At 40.0% G+C, this 26,572-nt stretch overlaps 2 protein-coding genes across 6 annotated transcripts in view; one reads left to right on the top strand and one right to left on the bottom strand.

The window, feature by feature from the left end:
- The first annotated feature begins 10,948 nt into the window (after window positions 1–10,948).
- Window positions 10,949–13,069, top strand: sf3b5 (splicing factor 3b, subunit 5). Its single transcript, XM_040001735.1, has 2 exons — window positions 10,949–11,077; window positions 12,434–13,069. The coding sequence occupies exon 2, from the start codon at window positions 12,460–12,462 to the stop codon at window positions 12,718–12,720; it is 261 nt and encodes an 86-aa protein (XP_039857669.1). The 5' UTR covers window positions 10,949–11,077; window positions 12,434–12,459; the 3' UTR covers window positions 12,721–13,069.
- A 9,833-nt stretch (window positions 13,070–22,902) lies between these two features.
- The window catches only part of phactr2 (phosphatase and actin regulator 2), a 46,578-nt gene continuing 42,908 nt past the window's right edge, over window positions 22,903–26,572 (bottom strand). For all 5 annotated transcript variants that reach the window (XM_040001331.1, XM_040001335.1, XM_040001333.1 and 2 more), the window contains one exon: window positions 22,903–25,190. In XM_040001331.1, the coding sequence (XP_039857265.1) occupies window positions 25,175–25,190 (16 nt within the window). In that variant the 3' untranslated portion in view covers window positions 22,903–25,174. The remainder of the gene's footprint in view (window positions 25,191–26,572) is intronic.

Here is a 26,572-nt window from a genome sequence, read left to right as displayed (position 1 = left end):
TTTGAAATGATAGTTTTCTCAGCTGTTGGGCCTGATTATGGCCAGGTGCATTTCGTTTGCAGTGCTCTCACTCAGCAAGAGGGCACACGCTTGACATATGGTGCAGTATGGCGTAATATGTGTTACCAAGTGTCAAGGGAAAGTAAAACAGGGCATTTTAAAAGGACTGAAAACTGTTTCAGCAGCATTTCATTTTGCTCACTCTGGGACTGATTGTCTGGATAGCTGCATAAAAAAAAGAAAAAAGATGATTTAGAGAGGCTATTTCCAAACATATTGGAAAGATGTCCCAGATTGCCACATCACTTTTTTTTGTCTAAAATACAGCTACGCTCAAAACTTATAATGTTTATGAATATAGACTCCATTCAGTCTGAGCATGTCTGTGTAATGTGCACGAGGGTTGTACACATTATCGTGGTTTCAGAAGTGCATGGAAGTATTCACAGCATGTATTTGCTGCATAGATGCTTCAAACCCCATCTTGTCATGTAAGCGGCTGCTCAGGAGCCAGACATTGCCTTATTGGACTTGGCAGCATGATTTATCCTGTCATAGCAATTATTACGAAGTGACAGTGATTGTCCCGTCTTCCTGCAGAGACCGAGACCTCACCCAGACCCGATGTTGTGAATCTGCCCTTTTCCATATGGAAAGCCAATCAACCAAAACAAACCTAATCCCCCAAAATCCAAGTTTAATAACTTGATATTTAAAAGGTTAAACCTTTGTCTTGGGGACAAAATCAAGGGTCTGTGTGAGGAGATTTGTTGTATAAAATAATACAGAAACACAATACTGTGACCTATTTCATGCTCCAGTCTGGAAACTTAATATGCGCTTGTGCATGCAGGGGAGAGCTGATAAGTTATGTATGCAAATGCACTCTTTCTGATAATCTTTTTTCAAAACTGGACAAATTTGATAAGATATTTGTGATGCACGCGAACATTTCAATTTAGTAAAACAAACAGAAAGCTTTCTCTTTCTCTTGAATACTAAACCTTTATGTTTGTAGATTATCCAAAAGAAATATGTCTCATGTGTGATCCACCCATGAAAATGGTTGCTTTTGTATTAATAGTGAACAAGAAACATAAACAAGGGGACATTTTTATGAGTTGTTATTATGAGAAATAGAAGATTTATGAAAGACAAAATAAATGCAAAACAAACATTTACTCTTTAATAACCCATACGGAAAAGAAATAGTAAAAACTTATATGTGATTTACTCATGAAAGTGGCCACTTTCATGAGTAAATCATATAAGGCTTACATGATTTACTCATGAAAGTGGCCACTTTCGCATTACTTTCATACATTGTTTTAGTAAGTATCCAAAACATACAAGTTTCATTATATAAATTTTCAAGGGATCTTATATCTGTTTTCACACTTATATGCTTTTCATACAAGTTTCACACAAGACAGATACAAACTTTATAAGATTTACAGTGGGGCAAAAAAGTATTTAGTCAGCCACCGATTGTGCAAGTTCCCCCACTTAAAATGATGACAGAGGTCAGTAATTTGCACCAGAGGTACACTTCAACTGTGAGAGACAGAATGTGAAAAAAAAATCCATGAATTCACATGGTAGGATTTGTAAAGAATTTATTCGTAAATTAGGGTGGAAAATAAGTATTTGGTCACCTCAAACAAGGAAAATCTCTGGCTCTCACAGACCTGTAACGTCTTCTGTAAGAAGCTTTTCTGTCCCCCACTCGTTACCTGTATGAATGGCACCTGTTTGAACTCATCATCTGTATAAAAGACACCTGTCCACAGCCTCAAACAGTCAGACTCCAAACTCCGCCATGGCCAAGACCAAAGAGCTTTCGAAGGACACCAGGAAAAGTATTGTAGACCTGCACCAGACTGGGAAGAGTGAATCTACAATAGGCAAGCAGCTTGGTGTGAAAAATCAACTGTGGGAGCAATCATCAGAAAATGGAAGACATACAAGACCACTGATAATCTCCCTCGATCTGGGGCTCCACGCAAGATCTCATCCCGTGGGGTCAAAATGATCATGAGAACGGTGAGCAAAGATCCCAGAACCACACGGGGGGACCTGGTGAATGACCTGCAGAGAGCTGGGACCAAAGTAACAAAGGTCACCATCAGTAACACACTACAACGGCAGGGAATCAAATCCCGCAGTGCCAGACGTGTTCCGCTGCTGAAGCCAGTGCATGTCCAGGCCCGTCTGAAGTTTGCCAGAGAGCACATGGATGATACAGCAGAGGATTGGGAGAATGTCATGTGGTCAGATGAAACCAAAGTAGAACTTTTTGGTATAAACTCAACTCGTCGTGTTTGGAGGACGAAGAATACTGAGTTGCATCCCAAGAACACCATACCTACTGTGAAGCATGGGGGTGGAAACATCATGCTATGGGGCTGTTTTTCTGCCAAGGGGACAGGACGACTGATCCGTGTTAAGGACAGAATGAATGGGGCCATGTATCGTGAGATTTTGAGCCAAAACCTCCTTCCATCAGTGAGAACTTTGAAGATGAAACGAGGCTGGGTCTTCCAACATGACAATAATCCAAAACACACCGCCCGGGCAACAAAGGAGTGGCTCCGTAAGAAGCATTTGAAAGTCCTGGAGTGGCCTAGCCAGTCTCCAGACCTCAACCCCATAGAAAATCTGTGGCGGGAGTTGAAAGTCCGTGTTGCTTGGCGACAGCCCCAAAACATCACTGCTCTCGAGAAGATCTGCATGGAGGAATGGGCCAAAATACCAGCTACTGTGTGTGCAAACCTGGTAAAGACCTATAGTAAACGTTTGACCTCTGTTATTGCCAACAAAGGTTATGTTACAAAGTATTGAGTTGTATTTTTGTTATTGACCAAATACTTATTTTCCACCCTGATTTACGAATAAATTCTTTACAAATCCTACCATGTGGATTCATGGATTTTTTTTCACATTCTGTCTCTCACAGTTGAAGTGTACCTCTGGTGCAAATTACTGACCTCTGTCATCATTTTAGGTGGGGGAACTTGCACAATCGGTGGCTGACTAAATACTTTTTTGCCCCACTGTATATATATCTTTTCCATATGGGAAGCCTTCACTGAGATTTATGGTCTCATTAATAAACTTCACTTTGTTTAGACTAAAGACTTGCATCGCATCATCTCCAATAGTCTTGGCTTCATTAGTGAAATAAACTATTTTTTACTTACTTAAATACGGCTTCTATTTGTTTCAGAGTCATGCAGTCTTACCTGCTTACCTGGTGGGAAAACCATGTGCTGCTTTCTAATAACAAACTCCTGCATGAAGCATGTAAGAAATAGAACGACTAATGACTTTATTTTTCATTTGTTTTATAGCAGCAAAAAACATAAATCCGTTATGAAATCTCAAACAAGGAGGGTCAAAAAGGAGTGAGTTTGTGTGTTCGGGGCTGTGTCGAATCCAATTTAAGTCCTTCAGGCCTCGATACCCCAGCGCTCCTCTGCGCTTTCATAGAGCAGTGCTTTCCTCAGGCTATTTCACACTTAGATAAATGGCTAGCTGGCTCTCCTCATTTGATGGAGAGGAACATAGCATTTTACTGCAATGGCTCACAGCACATGGGGAGGGTGAGAGCCAGATGCCACAGTCAGAATCTCAGGTGTGGCGAGGAAATGAAAGTCATGGAGGAAAGACACAGAGCAAGCCAGCAAAAAAACAGCCAGCTGGTCGAGCTTATCTAAGCAAATCAGCGTGACAGACCACTGAGTCCCACAAAACTGCCACCACCTTATGGCTCTAGTTGCCAATAAACCAGCCATCCAGCAAAAAGTGGGCAGTTTGTCATCTGACCAATAAGTTGCCTCCGTTTGTCAGTCCTCCAACCAACCACGACTCTGAGTACCCAACAGGGTGTAGTTTTCTTGTGCTTCCCCGTCTATCTCCAGTGCACGGTGGTTGGGAATGGGCCCGGGTTTAAATCAATGGAAATATCGCTGACTCCATTTCTTACTATGCTGTTACTCAACGAGACTGTGGGGCACGGGAACCATCCAGTCAGGTAATATTCCCATCAATCCACCTGATTTCATTACCCTGTTCTCCGCTAGTGCTTTGCTTTGCACTTCTCAGGTCCTAGCTCACTAAAAGATTGGCTATCAAAGTTTGATTATCACATCCCAGCAGCTATTATTTTGCCATAGGTGTAACTCTCTCAGAGTGAGATAAAAATTTACATATTTTTTGTTTCTGATTGGAAAGCCAAAAAACCCCATAAAACTACTGGAAACACATATATAATCTGTCTGTACTCATATCATTTCTTTTCATATATTTACAGCACCCATTATTTAAAACTTGCATGACATTTTCTTCCACACATTGCAAGACAGTTACACACTTTGGGACTTTTATTAAGGGCTTTTCAGCAGATGTTGTAATACCAGCTACAAAGAAACTTTCAACACTACTTGACACACTTTCTAACATCAAGGTCTTCCTGGTGCATACATAGAAATTCTGCATAAATTGTGCAGGTTTGCTCTCTAACCAGACCCTCCAACAAAAAATCATTCCAGCACTTCTGGAATTCACACATGAAGAGATAAAAGTGAGTGACTTGGACTGAGGTTAGAAAAAGCTTTGTTGCATTTTCTTACACATCAAGATCAGACAAGTCAAATAAATGATTGCTTTGCTTGTCAGTTCATTTTTTCAGATCCCAGTTTATTATAATTATGGCACTGGGCTTTGAGGCTTGTTTATTATTAGTAGATTTAGCTTGTTTATTTCTCATACTAATTGCAGTCTAAGTTTATCCTCTGGTAACACAGGTCTGTTATCCACCATCTTCTTCCACTTCTCCAACATGCAAACTCCACACTGAAAGACCACAGAATGGATTTAAACCCAGGACCTTGCTATTGTGAGGTGACAGTGCTAACCACTACACCACTCTGCCAGCCAGTCAACAAAGATTACCAAGGAATTTCTTTAAAATAAAAAATTCTTAAACCTCTTTACTATTTCTATTAAATTCTGCTCTTTTTTGCAGACAAAGTTTTTTATATAAATATTATATTATATTCAGTTGTATGTTGTCCACTTAAAATGCAGTGCAGGTTATGAAAACTGTTGAATACTGAACAACAGAGTGCTACAGACTGGAATAATTTAACAGGCTTTATTGGGGGCACCTATTTTTCTACACCTTCTATCTCACTGTTGCACCTTCAAGCGGACACCAGAAGACTGAGCATAATAATCATGCCTTTATTCACATTGTTGCCAAACCCTTTTAACAGTCCGCTGCACTTATTTTGCATTCAGCTCATACCGAGGGATTAGAGTCTCAAGAGGCTGGAGAGTTTTTATCCTTCAGCTTTGCTAAACTCTGCATGCTTCTCTGTTATATGCAAAGCCACAAGCAATGTAAACAACATCCCATCTCCACCACAGCTAAGGTGTCACCTGGCTTTGTTTTCCGTACCAGTGGTTTCTGCCAGGATGTGCTGTTGAGAATATCATCCCTGGGGTTCAGCGGGGGAGCTGGCCCCAGGGAGGGTTCACTTGCCCCTCCATTTCTTCCCTCCCCATCTCCAGCTGCCTCCCTCTTCCTGCTCCACCACAATCACCCACACATGCAGGGCCTTGGGGTAAAGGTGTGTCACCAGGGTGCAGGGGAGGCTACCCCCCTCTGTCCCCTTCTGGCTGCCTGTGCCTCAATTTTATCCCACAACTTAGACATTCACATCACTCACACTCTCATTACACATACATATAGGATCTTGGGGGTGGGCACGCTACACGGACTCCAAAAGACCATCAGGGTGTACACCTCACCCCTGGCGTCGTTGCCCACCTCCCAATTTTAAATACATGTAGACACTGAGGGCTATCAGGAGGGGCTATGCGCTTACCTGCTGCTCTCTGGCAGGTAGCTCCATGCCCTCCTGGGTTTTAAATGCACTTAGAACACACATGCATCAACACTACATATGAGCGGGCGGAGGGAGGTTTGGAGTCTTCTCACAACCCTGTTCTCTGCGGCCTGCTGGAGCGGGGGGGCTAGGAGGAGGAGTTGGCCGTCCGATTGGGATCTGGAATGTGGGGCCTCCCTGCTGCTGCCGAGCCGGGGCGGTCTGCTTCTCTCCACCCCAGGGAAAAGGGTAACACTTCCTGGGTCTTGGTGCAGTTTCCCCCTCCGGGGGCAAGGGTACCTAGACCTGGGGCTTAGAGTACGCTTGGGGAGTGTGATTGTGTGTACAGTGTCTCTCTATGTCTGTCTCCACGTTGGGTGAGTGTTGAGTAATTGCATATGAGAGCATGAGGGTGGGAATGGATGTTTGTATCTGTGTGTGCCTGTTTGTCTGTGTCCATATGTCAGGTCGGGTATCAGATGCCACCTCTCTGGGGACATCTCAGGCCTTCCAAGGTATGGAGGTCTATCTCCCCCCACCACTTCCCCTGCCAGTGGCAGACGCCCTCGGACATCGGTGCGTTGGTGGTTCTTTGTGTCTGGGGATGGGCATCCGGGTACCCACCGGCTCACTCCTTGGTGGCTGCTTGTCGGGGCCTGGAGCCTGGGGCTCTCCTCAGCTCTTTCTGGGATAGTGGCGCGGCTGCCCCTCTGTTGGTCTTCCTTCGTCTCTTGTGTTCTGAGGGCCTCTGGATGTCTGGAGTCTTGATCTCCTCGATACCTGCTTCATGCCCTGGAGGACGGGGCTGTGGCTCCCCACACCCTCTAGCAGATCATTACATAAAGGAACCTTTTAAATACAAGCGCGTCCATGCTCACAGGTGTACACACGGGTGCTCACACACACAAACTACACCCTTTTTGGCTCCTACCTCAAAGCACACTGTGCGCTGTCGATCTTACGTGCTGCACAATAATGTTTAATATTTAGTATTTACTGTTACATTCCCATAGATCATCGTGATGTTGTTTATTATGTTGCTCTTTTTTTTCTTTCTTCTGCTTGTTTTCTCTTTTTTCTTTCTCAACAGGTGATCCAGGTGATTGATATTTGTATTTTTTGTCTGCTTATTTTCTTGTTTTTTTGTTTTTTGCCCTTTATCCCCGTCCCTCTTCCCCGCTGTTTTTCTTTCCCTCTTTCTTTCTCCCCTTTCTTTTCCCCAGTCTGTCCCGTCTTTAACAAGTAAAAATAAAATAAACAATAAAAGGTGAATCAAATAGACCATTACGGCAAGGCTGGGATGGTCCATTTGGTAAAGTAAATCCGTTGGGCATCTTTCTTCACCTTTAGACAATAATTCTGATGGCAAAAGAGCCAAACGGGACAGACAGTTTGATAAATGCACCTTCCTGTTTTATTGCTATAATCCATCATGCCACGTTATTTTCATCAGATATTTTTCTACAGAACGAGTGAGCTAGACTGTTGATAGTGAAGAGCAGTCCTCATGGGACATAATTCAATGTGGTATGTTGTCTTCTGTAGTTTAATCAAATGTAAAAATAAACCTTAATGAAATGGTCCTAAAACATGGAAAACGCTTTTGTGTATCTAAATACTGATCTGATCTGACACATCATAGGAATGTAACTTTGATGGCACTATTCTGTTTTTCCAGTGATTTCTTCCAGATTTCTAATTATTTCTAAATGTTGCCGAATTCCAACTCATTGCTGCATATACGGCTCCTGGGATCAAAAGCAGAAACATTCTTGGGTAAAACCAGCAAACACCAATTTTTGCAGCTACCCAGATGACCACGGCAGTGTCAGAACAGTAATAAAGAGATGACTCAGCTCTATAAACAATCAACCAAACTGAAAATATAAAGAACATGCAAAATTCAGGTAATCATCCAAAGTGCAGTATGTTATCTTAAAAGGGTTGGGACTGAAAATAAGTTTGGTAATAAAAATAAATATAACTCTCGGGAGAATGCGTTTGCAAAAATTAAAATTACCTTCGGGTAACCTCAACGCACATCTTTCTGTTATCGCACCTTAGAGATGAACACAGTCTATGAGATGCACAAAAACTATTAAAATTAATGAAGCCGAGGAGTCATGTGCTCATAGTTTCTGTAGAAATGTTGGATTGAAATTGTTTTCCCCAAAGAAACATTTTACAATGTTCAGCCAGACAGTAAAATGTTATAGTAGATGTAGTAATAGTTTTTACTAGACCTTCATGGCTCCCAGAAAATGATCTGAATGCGACAGATACCAGAAGTCTCGACGTTTATTTCCTTTCTGTTTCTTTAGTTGGGACCCTAATGACATTCACACTGCCCTTGGGATAAATTACAGCCTGTTATGTATTCATAAAATGTATCCATTTATTGTCAGGTCAAAAAGTTAAAGGGTCCAATACCATTGTGACTAAACACTAACATTCCCCAGGAATAAAATAGCAGTAACACAGGCACCAAAGTCCAAGGAATGTCAGTTAGAGTCAGCAACTTGTAGATATGACCCTAAACTGTACCTTGAGTTTTTAGTTGTCCAAATATCAGCATAAAACAGCAGCTCTCAGATTTATTTTCAAAACTGTGTTAAAAAAAATTAGCACTGCAGCTGTGCACCAGTATACTTAACTCCATGTTTATTTTGGGACTGTGGGAGGAACCCACATGGGGAGAACCTGCAAACTCTACACAAAAACAGCCCCAGACGGGATTCAAACTGAAATCCTTCTTGCCGTGAGGCAAACCATGCACTATTGTGCCACATGTGTTGGCACACTAGTGCTATCTAATGTTATATAACGAGAATAGAGCCCAACTGTTCACAAAAATATAAGTAAACATTTCAGAAATGTGGTGATTTTGGCTCAAAATTAAATGGTGAGCCTAGCATATTGCCCATCATCCTACCCATGAGTGCCATAACGCTAATGTCTGTGGTTAAGCTATAACTGCTTTGCACCTAGCCACAGAACATCATACAGACAAATTTGGCAATTTAACAGAAAACAGGCAACACAAACAGAGACAGACACATTTTGAGTTAATTGGGTCAAACAACTAATGGCAAGGCGCCTGTTATCCTTCGCTCCGACAATTCACAAGAATCACTCCTCCCATTCGACTATTCGAGAGACAGATGCCCTCTCTACTTTTAAGGTTAGGCTTAAAACTTTCCTTTGTGATAAAGCTGTTTTCTTTGTATTGTGGGAGGGTCTTTACCTTACAATAAAAGGCACCTTGAGGCAACTATTGTGATTTGGCATGACATAAATAAACTGAATTGAACTATTGGTCAGGTTTTAGTGAAACAGTGATCACCTGATGGTTCTTCACTGAAACTGTTCTCATTGTCAATGTCAAGGTTACAGTTGTTGTTTTATGGACATTTTTCCATTTTCACAAGAATTACTGCTTCTCCTGGAGGTCTAGTTTTAGTGAAATGACATTAATTTGTCCTGGATCCACATGTTTATAAGCCTGCTTGACTTCTCAGTGGATTTCAATTCTTATGAGTTTCTGCAATAAAGCCAGCCAGTGACAACAAAACTTTCTTTCTGCACCTCACACAATACAATAACCTCTGTATTATGATGGATCATGAGGTGGATGAGCTACTACATCGCTGACATTCTAGCAAAGGTGTCCGTGCCCGAGAGCCCAGTCTATATGATTAAATAGAATAGAAATTTATTAACCAAATCAATGGAAAATTGTCTTTGTTTCACCAAGTCATAAATCAACCAATCAAGTTGCTTCAAATGAACCCACATTCATACATATACATATACAACACTTCAATACAGCGATAAAAACACATCACAGCATCTCATTATTGAGAGTATGGATTGCTCTTGGTGCAAATCATCCCTTATACACCTCTTTGCTACCTGGAGGTGTCCTATAATGTCGTTTTAAAAGACATTAATTTGAAATCAGAATAGAGAGGGGGGTCACGGTCAGTAATAATAGACCGGGCTTTAAACAGACTGATGACATCGTTTATCCAGTTTAATTTGTTGTCTGTCGATCAATAATTTGTTTCTGAAAATTATGTGTAGTTTGTTCTTAAATTGCCACAGTCAGGTTATTGAAATATTGAACATAATGATGCTTTCAATCAAGGTGATGTAAACGTTGTGGTTAAAACCAAAGTTTCTTAACATCCTAATAAGAAACAATGATTAGGTTGCTTGTAAATGGGGTCAACATTAACCATAATATTAATCTTGTCATCAATATATACTGTGGACACTTAAAGCTATTAATGACTTCCACAGACTGACCAAAAAGTGAAATGGTAAATGGCGTACTGACAGGCGAGGCGAGGCTGCCGAACACTGGCGCTACCGGGCCCTCTGACCACTACCAGTAGGCAACGGGTGAAGTGTCTTGCACTTCGACCGAGACTGTTCAAGCTGGGGCTCGAACCGGCAACCTTCCGATTACAAGGCGAACTCCCAGCTCTTGAGCCACGATCGCCCTATTATATGACTGATTATTATTATTATTATGTAATATTAATTGTGTGTGTGTATGTGCGTGCATTACATTGCAAATGTGCACATTATTTACTATTCCCTACATACTAAATGTTAGGCTTAAACCTATGATAAGCAGATGTTTTCATTTGTTTGTAGCTGCACAACATGTGATCCTGAGCCAGTGCCCCGCTGTTTATTTTTTGTAAAATAAACGTTGCCTCACATACTGTATAAAATTTCAGAAATCCCAATAGAAGCACACAGGTCACGAACGAGCAGCTCGTTTTGATGCTTTGTTTCTTTATGTATGTATGCATGTATTTATTGTTATTCTCTGTATTTCCTAAATTATATAATTACCTGCGGGTTAAGAGAACAACAGTTTTTTTTCTGTTAAGTGAATGGATTGCACCTTCGTACTTGTATATTTGTATATATATATATATATATATATATATATATATATATATATATATATATATATATATATATATATATATATAATTAAGATTTAAGATGTACACGAGAAACGCAGAGTTTACAGTCTGTGTTCCTTTCCGGTTCATTTTACTGGGCGAACCAACCGGAAGTGATCGCTCCGTGGTGCTGTGTTGAGTTGGAGACGGTCGTGTAATTTATTTACATCTCCTACCTTCGTGTTTGAATTCCTGACATTTTATGTAAGTATCCTTTCTATTTTCAACTTAAAATATGTCTTCCTTGTTATTATATTAACTTTAAAAGGAACATTTACAGAGCAGTTGACAGATACGGTGAATAGGCTAACACTGGCTAATTAGCCTCACATTAGCATTAGCAGGAATTTCTCTGTTTACATAGAAATCTTTTTACTTCAAATTTAAATAAAGTTTGAATTGCTTCAGAGTAGTATAATCACTCATCGGGTCAACATTTGTTGTGGCATTGCTTGACTCGTAAATACAAAATACAAGAAAAATATTCAGGTTACATGACTGAACTTCTCCGTCTGAACGTCTCCTTTTTAGTTGCACGCTTCTTCTGATGTCCACATGTGCTGTTGCTGTTAGATAGCGTTTCATTCATGGGTCCCTATACTTTCAAGCCCTTAAACGGGTTAAATTTGTGTTTATTTTGGCTCCGAATCAATCGGCTTTTGGTATGTGACTTTACTCAGAAGCACAACGGATGGTAAAGAAAACGAGTCTTTGTTTCTACCATGGCTGGCAATAAATATAAAACATCAGGACACGACCACACTGTTACTAAAACAAAATTCACAGTGACAGCAACGAGGTCGGCGACTTACGTAGGTTGTGTCGTAGACGTTAAAAAGAATGCCCACAGAAGTCTAAATCGGACCTTTATCTGCACTTCATCGATGGTGACAGCCTCTTCCTATTTCTTAACAACCACTGGATGAAAACCAGACCTTAGAAAACTGTCTGTGTTATATTTGGAAAACCAGAGCCAGTGAAAATGTGGGACACAGTCTCAATATGTGGGATAAGGGATAAAAATACTGTAACACAATAATCATGGTTATTTTAGCTCAGTATTAAGCTTGCGATTCTTTAACTTGGTAAGACTTTTGAGCTTTTTAAACAATGATGAAAATGTATTGCTTGTTCTTTGTCACTTTTTTAAATCAAAGTTATTCCAAACAGCTGAATTGGTTTTCGTTTTGATGACCAAAAAGTCTCTCTTTATATCATTTTTGGTTGAGCTGACCTGCCAAAACCTGAAGGGAACACTGGGTGTTTAGTGAGAGGCAAAATTGTGTCAGTGCAAAGGAAGGGGATTCACTGGATTTATAGAATAGGGCAAAATATGAACCCTCACCCTTTGTTAAAAGACAAAAAGCACAGTCGCAGTCATTTCTATTAATTTCTTTAAAAGCTATAGTTCTAATTGAATACAGACTTTGATTAATAGCCCATCTTAAAGTCTTTAGCCTGTTATCTCATTGTGTGATCCATCTTTGCATATATTTTTTTTTTAATTTATTTATTTTGTATTTATGTTCTAACTTCTTTCTCATCTCTTCCCCTGTCTAGAGCCTCCAGGACTCATCTCAGCAAGAATGACAGACCGCTACAACATCCACAGTCAGCTGGAGCATCTTCAATCAAAGTATATCGGCACAGGACACGCCGACACCAGCAAGTGGGAATGGCTGGTCAATCAGCATCGTGATTCCTACTGTTCCTACATGGGACATTTTGACCTGCTGAATTACTTTGCTGTGGCTGAGAACGAGAGCAAAGCGCGTGTTCGTTTCAACCTGATGGAGAAGATGCTTCAGCCATGTGGACCACCAGCAGATAAACCTGATGATGCCTAGATCACACTGGAGTGAGCAGTGGATGCTTTTTGTTAGAAACAAAAAAAATTCCAGCTAAAACTGCTGCTGCGTCCTTGTTTGACTCCACCATTACTGGATTCGTTGTGTACTTATAGAAGAGAAGACTTTTTCATTTTTTGGTTTTATATGGACCAGAACAAAATATTTTCTTGCCCAGCACAGTTTTCTAAACAGTTGTTTAAAGGTGAAAGTGCTTTAACAGCTGAACATGTACCAGAGGACATAATAGAAAGCAGGTATAAGTTGGTGTACTTTCATCTGCATGTGTTTGCATTAAAGGATGGAGATGTATTCTTGATTTCATTAAAATTTGTCTTTTTCTATTTTAGCACTTGTTGATTGCATTTACATGAATTTAGATTTAATGGCCAATGGTTCGGATTCATTGACCTGTTGTGATTTACAATGTAGTAATTTATACAGTAAGTTTAAAAAAAAAAAAAATCATGAAAAAAAGTTTGTACCCAATAAAAACTGATTTAGTATTGACAGTGTTGGGCAGCAACAAAGGGACAGCAGTTCCAATGTTTCTTGGCATGGTTACCGCTCATCCCTGTGACACCACAGGGGGAGTGAGAACAATTTGTGCAAAAAGAATATCTGCTCATCAGGTTGAAAGTGCTTTCTGTTACACTCCCACACCACCTGTAGCTGTTCTGTTGGATAGAAAGTAGTTGCTGTGAAAGCCAGCTCATTCCAAGTCATTCAGAGTCTTGGTGGAAGGATTTATGTTTCCACTGAATCAGGTTTTTTTTTGTTTTTTTTGTTTTTTTTGTACTTTGGCACTCACATTAAAAAGAAAAATGTGTGCACAGGAGATATTTGACTAAACCTAGTCATGGAAAAAAGTTTTAGATATGAAAAGGTAAGCCGGTTTACAAAGAGAACAAGCTGGCAGATCTTGTGGGGGAGCATTTGCACTGTGAAGAAGGAAAAGTCAGCTTTGATTAAAATGGAATAAAATTGTAAAAACAAAGTGAAGCGAAAAACAAGCAGCTCATTGTGCAAAGCACCCTCCTTATCTGTAAACCGCGTTATGGGACGAGCATGCATGGTTGCCAGTAGAATTGGAACAATAGTATTGTAATCAACAGGGTGAATGGAGAAGTGTACAAGAGCATTGTGTGTGCTCAGATTCAGCCAAGTTTCTCCAAACATCCTTTCCTGATGTTTAATCACTCAATGTAGCTGTTTTCCAAAGTATTACACAACCAAAGCCTAATCGGAGAGCTCAAAATGACTTGATTGAATATTCTTGGTGATAAATAGCCTACAAAAACAGAACTGACCAGTTTTCTAATTCGTGTTCAACGCACACACACTTGAGCCGACAAAGATCAGCTGTCCGTGACTGAGACTTGGCATGCTATATTTTTTTTATATATATTTTATATATATAAACATTTTGTCAATGAACATATGTGATATTCATAGTTAATTGAGCTTTAAAATTCTGTCTGCTACCTTTTATTTACAAATCTGAAAATCAAAACAAATCAGGTTTTTTATAAAACTAATTGCCTCAGGCTTGTTAAAGTCGAGTCTATGTGTGATGCTGCGGTCGATACAAGGACTTTGCTTGGGGAGCAATCAGAAAGGCACAGCAGGGGCTGAGGTTTCACTTGCTGACTTAAGGTGGTTCATGAAAGTATGCTGTCATCCAAATTTGCGCACACAGTCAGTTGGTGGGAGAGGACGCTAAACATGACTCATTGTTGGACTGCGATACTAGTCAGGAGGTGCCAGGGAAGTTTTTGTGTCGTGTATTATGGCTGAGATTGTGTGTTGGAGGCTTTCTTGGTGGGGTAAGTCCTTGCCATCTGTCCTCACTGTCAGACTCGGGGAGACAGCGCTGCCAAGTCAGGCGAGAAAGCTGCGTGAGGTTTTGTTGGTATGCGGTCTCGCACACACACGCATGCGAAACACATAAAATGCTTGACTATGCAAGACGTGAGCCCATAAATAATTGTCTGCTTCTCAATTTTCTGTTTAGTTGTATCATATGATTGTGTGATCTCAAGAACAGCCAATATCGAATATGTATCTGAGGCACCCTGAAAGAAGGCCCTGTTTTCAATTATAAAAATGACACATTCATTTTTTATTTTTATTTTTTAAATCACCAGCAGCTATGAGAAATTATCAGAGCATCTTCTAAAGCACTGAGCACCATCACAAGGTTTTTTGTCAGTGCTGAGAAAAACATGTTATTTAACAGAAAGCCTTTCTTGTACCATTACGTCACTACAGTTTTGTGTAAGAAATTGCTTTGAAGCACAGATGAAAACTGTTCACACAGTAAGAAAATGTGAAAGCAGCATACAGCTGTTGTGTACTGTTTTTCTTTTCCAAGTCTGTCACAGTGACCATAAATACTCAAGCCTGCCTGCCAACAGTCTTAAATCCTCACCATGACAGCTACAAGGTCATAATGAACACTCATCTTCTACTCATTATGAACAAGGTGCAAAAACTGTCTCTCATGATCTCATATAAATCCTCTAGTTAATGAATGGAGCATAATATTAAAAAAATAAAATACTTGGATGATTTATTGGACAAATAAAATATTCAGACTTCCATCCAGCACTTCTTAGCCAACTAGCGTCACAGGGAGTGAGAGAGGCAGGGTACATCCTAGACACTGAGCCCATCACAGAGCTAAAGCATAGAGACAGATGAACATTTATTCTCAAATTCAGACCTATGGCCAATTTGGAATCACCAGTTAAGCTAACATGCTTGTTTTTGGACTTTGTGAGGAAGCTGGAGTGCCCAGACAGCATGGCCACAGGCACAGACAGGACATGCAGACTCCACACAAAAATCCCCCAGCTGACCTAAATCAGAAATATTTCATATACTGCTCGAAAAAAAAATAAAAGGAACACTTTTTAATCAGAGTGTAGCATCAATTCAATCAAACCTCTCGCATATTGATCTGGTCAGTTGAGTAGCAGAGAGTGTTGTTAATCAGTTTCAGCTGCCTTTGTGTTCATTAAATTAACAACAGGTGCACTAGGGCCACTGTCTCTACTGGTAGTCCAACTCCTCCAGCATCCAACACGTCAATACGTGCAATTTCCAGAAGGTTTGCTGTGTCCCCCAGCACAATCTCAAAAGCACATGGGAGATTCCAGGAGATGGGTAGTTACTTTGGGAGAGCTGAAAAGAGTGGTAGAAAGTTCTTTCAGAATGATTAAAGAAGAGGATGGCCGATTTGGATTCATTAATTTGTTGTCTTTAAAACCATTCAGCATGATTGTTTGGTGGTGTGTCAGTATTGGTCTGTGGAGGAATATCTATGGAAGGTTGCACTAACCTTAGTCTAGGTAACAGCACTATGACTTTGGTTAGGTATTCTTGAAATCCTTGGACCCATCGTCAGACCCTGTGCTAGTGCAGTGGGTTGTGGGTTCCTCCTGGTGCATGACAACAGCCTGCCTCACGCCGCGAGAGTAGGCGGTTCCTGGAGCATGAAAAAATTGATACCATTGACTGGCCCCCTTCCTCGTCTGACCTGCATCCAATAATACATTTTGTTTCAGTCCATCCGACGCCACCAGGTTGCACCCACAGAAGATCAGCCATGCCCTGGTCCACAACTCGGAAGAGATCCCCCAGGATGCCGTCTGTTGTCTCATTAGGAGTATGACCTGACATTGTCAACCCTTTGTAGGCTGACAATTTTCATTTCCAACAAAGAAAGTGGCATCCCTTTTATTCCTAACACATTACCCAGTCCAGATATTTTTTAAATTTATTTATTTTTAGCAGTATATTTTACACCTGTCAGAAAATTACTCTGTTGATCCCAAAAGTCCAAATGTGAAAGAGAAAAAGAAACTGGCAGAACACACCATAAACTGAGACACTAATGCTTTTAGTGTAATCACCCAAACACATAACTGGCTGTGATAGCTAAACCCATTCTGCCTAAATAGTTAAGGGTTCTTTTATTTCATGCTATTATATGTCTTACCAGACTAGAAGCACTGATTTTTCTCCAGACTAATCTGCATGTATATTGGGCAGATGGGGCAGTCATACTGTTGGAAACAGTTCTTAAGGAAGAACCAGAACCCCTGTGTTGCTTTATATTCACTTTATTCAAGCTTCAGTTAAAAGATTCAAATCCTTTGAAAGTATTTCTCAAATAATATTTCAACTGGACTGATTTATTTTATTTAAGCTAATCATGCTGGAAATGCAAAACTATTTCTGTTTATCAAGTAACTGGTGAAAATACACAAAGAAAGCTATTTATTGTCCTTTTCTCTCTTCCCACACCTAACTCGTCACATTCGATTTTGTCAACGAGCAAGTCACTGCACTGCTGTCAAATCTTAAAACGGCTTCTTTCTGTCGAGCTGTCAGCTGTCACTTCAGTGTCAATGGATGCAGTCCTCCTCCACCTCATTCACCCCCAGTTTTCCTCAGAGCCAGCTCATCAGAAGTCCTGTTCCACATCATATGCATGCAGACTTCCATCATACAGCGTCACCACCACCGGTGTTTAAACCCATTGTTATGTTGATTTTACTACAATGGGCTACTGATTGGTGTAGATTATCAAATAATTGCTTCATTTAATGCAGTTGCGCTGCAATAACTCTCTTCTTTATGGTGAGCTTCCATGCCACTGATCAATAAATGCAGGCCCACTTGAACATTCCGCAACTAAACAGCTAATCAATTGATCGAATCTCGTGCGGCCGCTCGTTTTTGCCTCAGCTAGGTAACCTTTCAAGATCCTGCAGGGTCTAGTTGAGGCAATTAATTCTACTCCCTATGACTCTTTGCAAATCACAGACAGAGTGGAAACTGGCAGCACCGTGTGTTTGCATTTACAAATGGAGCTTGACACATTGAATAGCATTTGTTAATAAACCACTTGGCCTTTCTGTGTTCATGCTGATGTGAGCTCTTCGTTTGGCCACTCGTCCATATCTGCTCTCTCCTCTGATTACACACCGGTGCAAAGGTTCAGGAAGCACAATTACCCTCGTCAAATATAAATTCTCCACAAATTCAATTATCTTTGTCCACATGGCCACCCACCACCTAACCCTTGTGCTATCTTGTTCTCCTTCACTAAACTCTTCACCGATTCTACTTTACTGCTCGAACCCCTTCCTGCAAACTACATCGCATCCTCCCCTTCTCCTCTACTACACTCCATTTTTTTCTTTCTTCGTCTTTGCCCTCTCAGATAGGCTTACCAGTGGAGTGGAAACACAGCAACTAATGACTCTCCAGCAGTGGAAAAACACATGAATATTTTGTGTGAAGAAGGCACGAATGTGGTGCAAAATCATATTCAAAAAATAAATGCAGAACAGAATTCACCCAGAAAAATGGCACTACTAAGAAAAAAGGGGTTTCTGTATGAAGAAAATAATTAAAGATCTCTGGTCTGCACAGTTCTGGAGGCACTTTTGTGCCGTGAAAGTTCTCCTTAAAGCATCCTTTAGTTAAATGCAATTTGAAGAAAATTACAATTCACCTGTCACCTACACTTCTTACCCTTTCAAAAAGGATTGCTCATATTACTTTCAAGTCTGTAGTGATGTTTCTTTTATAACATTTCCCTCATTTTTGAAAGGAATGGAAATACTTTGAGAAATAGAATGACTGTAATATGAACAGTATAACAGAGCAAAAACAAAAACAAAATCATATGTTTTGAAACGTCAGCGAGTGTTAGACCGATGACTAATCCACCAACTTCCAATTGAGCAGACTGCATTACAGTCAGGACCTCCAGGCGGTATGCCAGGGATAAAAGTGCCTTCCTGTCCTGGCTGGGAAACTTCATTAAAGTGGGCTGTTTGTTGTGTGTGTGTGTATTTTACAGCTAGTAAAAAGTGGAAACTTTTTACTCTCAGAAAGCAGGGCTGAGTTTAGATTTATGGTTTAGGTTTAAAGTTCAGGTTGAAAAAATGCAGCTGTGGCGAATAAAGAAGTCTAAGATAAAAGCAGGGATTTTAGAGACAAGCATCAGTTCTCATGAGTAAGACAAATGTGTGTGTGTGTGTGTCTAAGATAAAACGAGAGGAGGTTTATGATCACTGTGTACCAGGAGTATCTTTCAAACACAGGCACCAGGTAATACAGTTTTCCTGCTGCCCTCCTGTGCTCTATAAAAATAATTATCACTTCTGTCATCCAGGTCTCTTTGACCCCAGTTTCCTTCCATCACCAGTTCTCATTTTCTTGTCCTCTTCTGCACATCCAACTTCATTACACCCACTTCATATTTAAACTCTTGAAAGCACATACTGTCGTTGAGATGGATGGGACCTTTTTGTAACCCAGTAGTTTAAGTCAGTGTAATTATGCTGTCATCTTTGGCAGTTTATCCAAACAAAGCCATATAAAAGATGATGAAATGAGGTGAGCTGAGCTTTCTATATTTTTTTTCTTATATCCAAAAAAAGCTTAATTGGCACTAATTGCCACACTTTTAGGTGCATCATAGATGGTAAATTTCTCTCAGTGCTGCTCTTTGTAGCCTTAATGGAAACGGAGGGGGGGGGGGCAGTCAGCGTTTCAATTACTTTAGGAAATCTGCCACAAATTATGTAACATATTCAAAAATAAAACCCCACTGAGTGTTGTGCTCTTTGCGTTTTGCGTCTCTGAATAGTTAATTAGGAGACACAACCTTCGTGGGCTCTGAAAATATGCTGCCAAAAAGCACCTGCAGGGACTACAGCTGGCAAGAGGACAGCAATGCAAAATTATGGGGCTTCAATGAAATTACATATTATCCTAATATATTTGTGAGGTATGTGCAAATGCATTGCTTTAGGATGCCTATTGCTGATGCATCTCCGAGCTCCTCTGTTCCACTTTGTATGCACAGTTTGCATAACGCTTCTTTATTCATACATTTCCCTGTAATATACAACATCTAAAAGCCTTCCCTGCAGGGCAGGCTGTCTGGGTCCAGACATCACTTAATGCTGGCGAGAAAGCTCATGGTCAGAGAGCAGGAGGCGGTTACTGACCAACAGGGTGTAATTCTCTCAGCTGGCACCACTTTGCTGTCTCTTATTTAGACTCATATCCAGTGGATGAATTATACCTTCATTAAAAACTCTGAAACTTTTGCATGTATGAACACATACATGCTTAAATCCCAAACCTGTGACATTTATTTTCTTTCCGGCAAAGAAATTTCATATTTCTCTCAGATTAGCTTTTTTCCCCACACAAGTATTTCTAGGATGTAGCGAATGGTCGAAAAAAGAGAAAATATCCAGTGAGCGTCAGTTCTCTGGGTTGAAATTACTTACTGATGCCAGAGGTCAGAGGAGAACGGCCACACTGCTTCAAGTAATTACTGAAATAACCACTGGTTACAACCAAGATGTGCAGAAGAGTATCTCTGAAGGGAGAAGCCAGTGTTGAAGCAGAAGGGCTACAGCAGCAGCAGACCTCACTGAGGGCCCTTCCTGTCAGACCAGAACAGAAAACTGAGGCAACAGTTGAAGACTGTTTCCAGCACCTTGTTACATCTATGCCACAAAGAATTAAGGCAGTGCCAAATAAATAATAGATATACCAACTAAAGTATTGGGTGTCCCTGTTCTCAGACAAAAAACAGTTGTGATCTTACTTCAGTGATAAAATTATTCACGACAAAAAAAGACAATGACAAAAAAAACCCTTTTTGTTTAAGTCTTTATATACAAAAACACTATACACAGTTTGGACACAACAGTAGCTGTTTTGGGATATATAACATTGTAGTACAACTTCAAAGATGAATTATTAATGTCAAACATAGAGTAAAGGTGGTTGGAGCTCATGTGAAATATCCTCTCCTCAGCCTTTGCTGCTCTGAGCACAAAGTAAATTCATTACTCTGACAGTTTAGACATTACTGTATATCAGATTTATAGCATGATATTTGCTAAACTGCAGCAAATTACAATTTATTTTCACATGGTCAAGAAAAGATTACATGTTCAAGAAAAAAGGGGTGGTTTTGACTGCAGTCTGATTGTGGCTCCAGTCTGAAGTATAGATTTACATTCGGGAAGCAATAAAGGAAGCTTCAAGCACCACCAGCAGGAGACATTCTCAATGTAAACATTTTTATGAACTGGGGGAAGTAGACAGCATTACAAATAAACAGTAGCAGCTCAGGAAAAACAAGTGCCACTATGGCTGTCAAGAGAAATAGAGAAATACCTTCTGAAATGCAGTCTAACTATTATTACGTTTTCCACGATCACTATTAACACTGGGAAATGTGGGGTAGGCTTGCAGCTTCTTTGGGTAACGTGACTGTTTATTTTACAGCTGCCGTACAGATGAGATGAAACAGATGGCACCCATCAACGTTTTTTAGATGATTCGTTCTGAATCCTGATGAATTAAGTGGTTATAGCTTAACACCCACATTCCTAATTTCGGATAGAAATATGGATTTTTGCACGATATAAATGCTGTTGATATTCCACGCAAGTATTTCGGTGGAAGCGGTTTCAATATTAAAAAGCCGTTCTAAAAGCGATAACACTAAGCTTTTGCCTGGAGAAGGTTTCTAAATATTCTCATTTGGTAATGCTTCATTTTAACCTCTATATTTAGCACTGATATGTACACCTATCAGCCACAACATTAAAAGCTGCTAACAGGTGAAGCGAATAATACTGATCATCTTGTTATAATTCAATGTACTGCTGGGAAATATTGGACTCTGGCCTTCACAACCCACTATTGCCAGGAGCCTCTCCCAGCTGAACAATGCACCCTGCAACTCAACAAAAACTAATTACAGGAACACAACGAAGAGCTCAAGACCCCGACAGGACCTTTGTGGGGTGTGTTGTAACGAGGCACCTCCAACCTGCAACCGACAGGATCTAAAGGATTTGCAGCCAATGTTCTGATGCCAGACAACACAAGACATCCCAAAAGGTCCCGTGTCAATACCCTGATGAGTCAGACCTGTTTTGGCAGCAGAAGGAGGTTTGAGTAAATGCTAAGAAATTCCAAGTTTTTAATTTATTTTGATAACAGTTAAAACTTTTCCTAATTGGTACATAATGAGTGATAACCCTGAATAACCAGTTTAATTGTAATTTTATTCGACTGTATACAGGCTGTAAATGATTAATAACGTGGGTTAGGCTACTCAACCATGGTGGGATGGGCAGCAGTGTGCCCCTACCGAGGTCATCACCTAGGAGATAGTCGTGAGAGTTGTTGACCCACCCTCCCATTACGCAATTTATTAAGTTCACCTGGGCCACTCACACCTTGACACACTTGTGACCCCAATGAACCACATCTTGATTCACATCTTGGCTCATGTTACCCTACCAACACCTCCGATGGCAGGGTAGGTTAGATAGTATGTTCAAGCTAAAGTTGGAAAATGGAATTTCTCCTGAAGTCGGATTTCCAACTCAGAACGAATGCGTTGATCACAAATCCTGTTTTTTCCGACTTTACTACTGGAACACGCTCAACTCGGGAGTGATGCAAATCCAACTTCTGAGATAAATGGAAAGCAGTAAAGACTCTCAGGACCACCTCCAAAGACGCCTCTCATGCGAGAGATAATATATGTTTATGAACCTAGAAAAAACCAAAACATCAATTTGCCTCTAACTCAACTGGATGTATGACTTTTAATTTGTAATAAAAGCTCAAACTTCCTGGGTATTTGACAGCAGCTTTGGCTGACGGTGTATACCGTGTTCACCTGTGCTGGAGCCACACCCAGGCAGACTGTAAGGGATCAAACTCATATTTACTTCCTTTCTTCAGCTGCTAGTTTTTATTTCCAAACTAATTAGCATATGTAAACTTTACATATATAATACACTCTTTCTCTCTTTATATATAAATATCTAAAACCAAGTATGATTATTATTCCTATGTAAAGGATTTCTAGTTTGTGCATATTAGAACTGTGGATATTTGTAGAAATAAATCCAAAACCGGATATTCCCAGAGATCATTATCTTTGTCTACGTATGAAATAGGTAGGTTATTATTAAAGACTGTGCTTGATAAATTGATTAAAAAGCACCACTTTCAGGTCAGCTGTAATCACTTCTTTATCAGTGTCTGGAGATGGTATCAAAAAATATATAAACAAAAAAAACCCCAACACAATTTGATTTTAAAACATTCACATAAAAGTTGTATCATATTATATTGGTAGTAAAAGTCATACCAATGTATGCACATGCTTGATATACATTCTGTACAGTACACACACATATATGTATATTCATATATATATATGAACAACAACTTAGACATCAACATGAATACTGTTGCTTCTTTTTCATTGCTATACATCTTTTCACTTTACAACCCCCGCACATTCAGAAGTGGAAACAATCAATCTGCCCTTTTCAGTTACTATTTGGAAGAATGACGAGTGTTTGTGGAGGTTGGGGCTCTATTATGAGAACACCGTCTTTTGGAGGTCAGCAAGCTCTATCTGTCAATCACTCGACAGCCAACATCTCCGCTCTTCTCGAGTAGGCATGGGACAAAAATATTACTAAAGCTCAGACAAAGATTCTGGCATTCTCGGAGAAAGGAAACACTTTTAATGGATCCTCTACATTTTTCCGAAACATGCATCTCAAGTATCTGGCAGTGCACGTAAAGTCAGCAAATCCACAAATCCCCCAAAATCCAATAGTTACCAAACCACCCGAGCCAGATTGCTAAAAAAAAAAAAAAAAAAAAAATCACAAATCCACACACTAGATGCTTCATAGCTCCACATTTAAACAAAGGAAATCCTCTTGACTCCGTTAAATATGGCATCTATTCAACCACATGAAAGTTGAAACATTTTCCCAATGATTGACCAAAACTGTAAAATGATCTAAAATGATTCTTATTGAAATAATTAACATGGCTGGAGATTAACTTTCCAAAAAGTGGAACAAATCCATCGAATAAATCTGATTCATGGTTAAAAAAAAAAAAAAAAAAAACATGTAATGACACCAGGTAATTTTGCTGGATTCAAGATGAATGTTAAAGCTAGATGTAAAGATATAATCACAAAAGTCACAAAGCACTCATGTCAACATTTCTTCTTTTTAAATGTGTTCTAAAAATAAAGTCACTTGACTAAATTGCAAAAGCATGTTCAAGGAAATGAAAATTAAAGCACTCTTTCACTCTCTGAAAGAAGAGGGCAGTTCGTTACTAGTGCTGAACCTCTCAGTGCCTGTTCTCTACGTAGTCCACCCAACAAAATGAAACCTGTAAGCGTTCCAATTTAGAGCACCTACATACGATCAGGTTCCTGCTTTATCTTTGGCACCAAATAAAGAGCCAAGTAAAGCACCCCAGCCAAAAGCCTGTAATAGAACTAGTAAGAAAACAATGAGTACATCTCCTAAACAGCTAGCCCAGCACTTTGTGCTTAGAGGTTCATAACCCAGCAGAGAATACATGATGATATGTTATCATCATGTATCATCAGGAAAGTGTGCTGAGGGATTAGAAGTGGCCAGAATGGGATTTGCACTTCAATATTAAAGCCTCAGGTGGCTCCCTCAGCTTTAGCAGTTTTAAATATAACACTTGTGGTTATTCTTCAGCTATGTGCGCCGCCGTCTTCTGTAACTCTTAGGATACAGCGACCTCTAGTGGCAGAATTTAAAGCATGTTTTTAAAAAAATGAACTGCAGTATTTCTGATTCATCTCTGAGGGGAACATCTGAGCAGAGGAAACTGCCTCTCCTCTCCTGTGATCTGTGACATAGGCACTGACATCAGCATGAAACTATCCAATCAACCCCACTTCCTGTACTAGGAAGTTGCCCATATTTGGCCATTTGTCAGTTACTGACAAGGCATACCCTGGCAAGGACACAAACTCTACAGTACACTCACATTCACTACTACAGGGCTGACCAAAAACATACAAAAAAAAAAAAAAAAAAAAGAAATACACAAAATATTTTGTGTACCAGCTGGTTCTGATACTCTACAATAAATAAATCTACTCTGAGCACAATACACGCCACTATCCTGACATTGGATATGTGCAAATGTTTTATGGGTGCCAAGAAACACACACAAATGTTATGATAGACTTAAAAGTTTCATCGGGGGCAACAGAGCTTTTTTACATAAGATATTCCGATGTGCTTCAGTAGGAAAAATGCAGGTGAAGCGAGTGTCACCTTCCTATCAATCGCTCTTCTAAAGTATGAGCGCACATCCAAGGTTTTGGAACTGGTTAACCTGAATGAAACACAGCCACGTTTAAATGTTGTAAAGTACACCTGTGCTTTTCCTGCTGTGACAAGACAAAAAGTCCGCTGTGAAAAAGGTCGACTGAGTTCCAGAGTGAAGTGGACTGAGCGGAGCCTGCTGGGAGATGTGGACCAGAGAGCTTGTGGCGCTGACGTCGACGGGGCATTGAGGAGACTTAGGGCCGATGAAATCTGAAAACACAGACACAAAGGTTTATTTACAACAGAAGAAACACACAGACAGTATAATAGAAATACATGAATGTATTGTCATTTATTAGCAATTTCTACTAACACTCCGAGGAGTGACCTGCACAGTACCTGGGAATAAACTTGCATCTGAAATCACTTTTCAGATCTTGAAAAATCCTCAAACACTAAACCAACTGCTGTCGATATAAACCAAAGCTCAGTGAACACTAGGGCTGCCAATTTTCATTTGAATTTCAAACTTGTATTTTTCTTTTTTAACAGAAACATAAATTACTCATCTGAATTCAAAGCAACCAACACACATAACAGACCACATCTTTAACTCCAGGAGGTGGGTGTTTACAAAATGCTTTGTCAGACTACATTGTGAGTAGTTTGTGTGATCAAAGACAGTCAGTAACAGCAGTTTGTGGTGAGTTTTTTGCTGAGTGTAGACACTTAATAGTAATATCTTTTTACATAGTCGAGGCATCAAATAACAGAATGAGAATGAAATGAAGACATGGCTAAGCATTAAGTTGGCAGGGCTGCACTGAGCTGCGTAACCCTTGTGGTGTCGTCGGATCAAAAATGGTCTCTAGGTGAATGGCAAACAAGCATATGGGAAGGACCACAAAGCAAAAAATAGTCATGTGAGAAAAAGGATTATGTGCAGTCCTATAGAAAAACTAACCATTCAATAAGCAAATCACCATCTTAAATCATCTTTAAACGTCATTGAACTTATCCTGATGCTTACCTAGAAGCAATAACTTGAACACTTGTTTTACTGTATGACTTTATCAATCTGTCACATCATTGTGGAGGAATTTTATGGGATCATTGTCTTGCTGCATTGACCCAATTACACTGCCAGACAGATGGTTTCACATTTGACTCTATAATGCTAACTCAAGACCAAATTCTCACTCCTCCATCGCTGAGACGGACAGCTGGTTCAGATTCCTTTTACAAACATGTGCTGCGTATGTATCCAAACATCTATGCCACTGTGCTCCCTTGCAAAAGACAGTGTGTCCTTTGGTTTGTTCAGATGCAACTTTGGAAACCTAAGCCATGTTCTTTTAGAGGCTTCCTCTTGGAAACTATTCCAAACAAGCCATACTTTTTCAGCTTTTATCTAAAGGTACTGTCATGAACTTCAACATTTAACATGCTGAGACCTGTAGAGTCTGAGGTGTAGCTCTTGGGTCTTTTCATGTGAATCTTCAGGTGAATTTCTATGAAAGATTGTGTTATTAACACACATCTGAATGCTCCACACCAGCAAACTTCTGCTTTGTTGATGATCAATTCATCAAGTGCATTTGATTTTCAGCCTGGCTGCTCCTTACCCTCTAAATTCCTAAGGAAGCAGTAAT

This window comes from Simochromis diagramma, unplaced genomic scaffold, assembly GCF_900408965.1.
Source record: "Simochromis diagramma unplaced genomic scaffold, fSimDia1.1 OVJJ01000421.1, whole genome shotgun sequence".
Taxonomy (NCBI): Eukaryota; Metazoa; Chordata; class Actinopteri; order Cichliformes; family Cichlidae; genus Simochromis; species Simochromis diagramma.
The sequence above is the reverse complement of the archived record's forward strand: the minus strand, read 5'-3'. Positions and strand labels throughout refer to the sequence as shown.

Excerpts from the sequence above, each read along its gene's own strand:
- sf3b5 (XM_040001735.1), top strand. The coding sequence starts at position 12,460 with ATGACAGACCGCTACAACATCCACAGTCAGCTGGAGCATCTTCAATCA.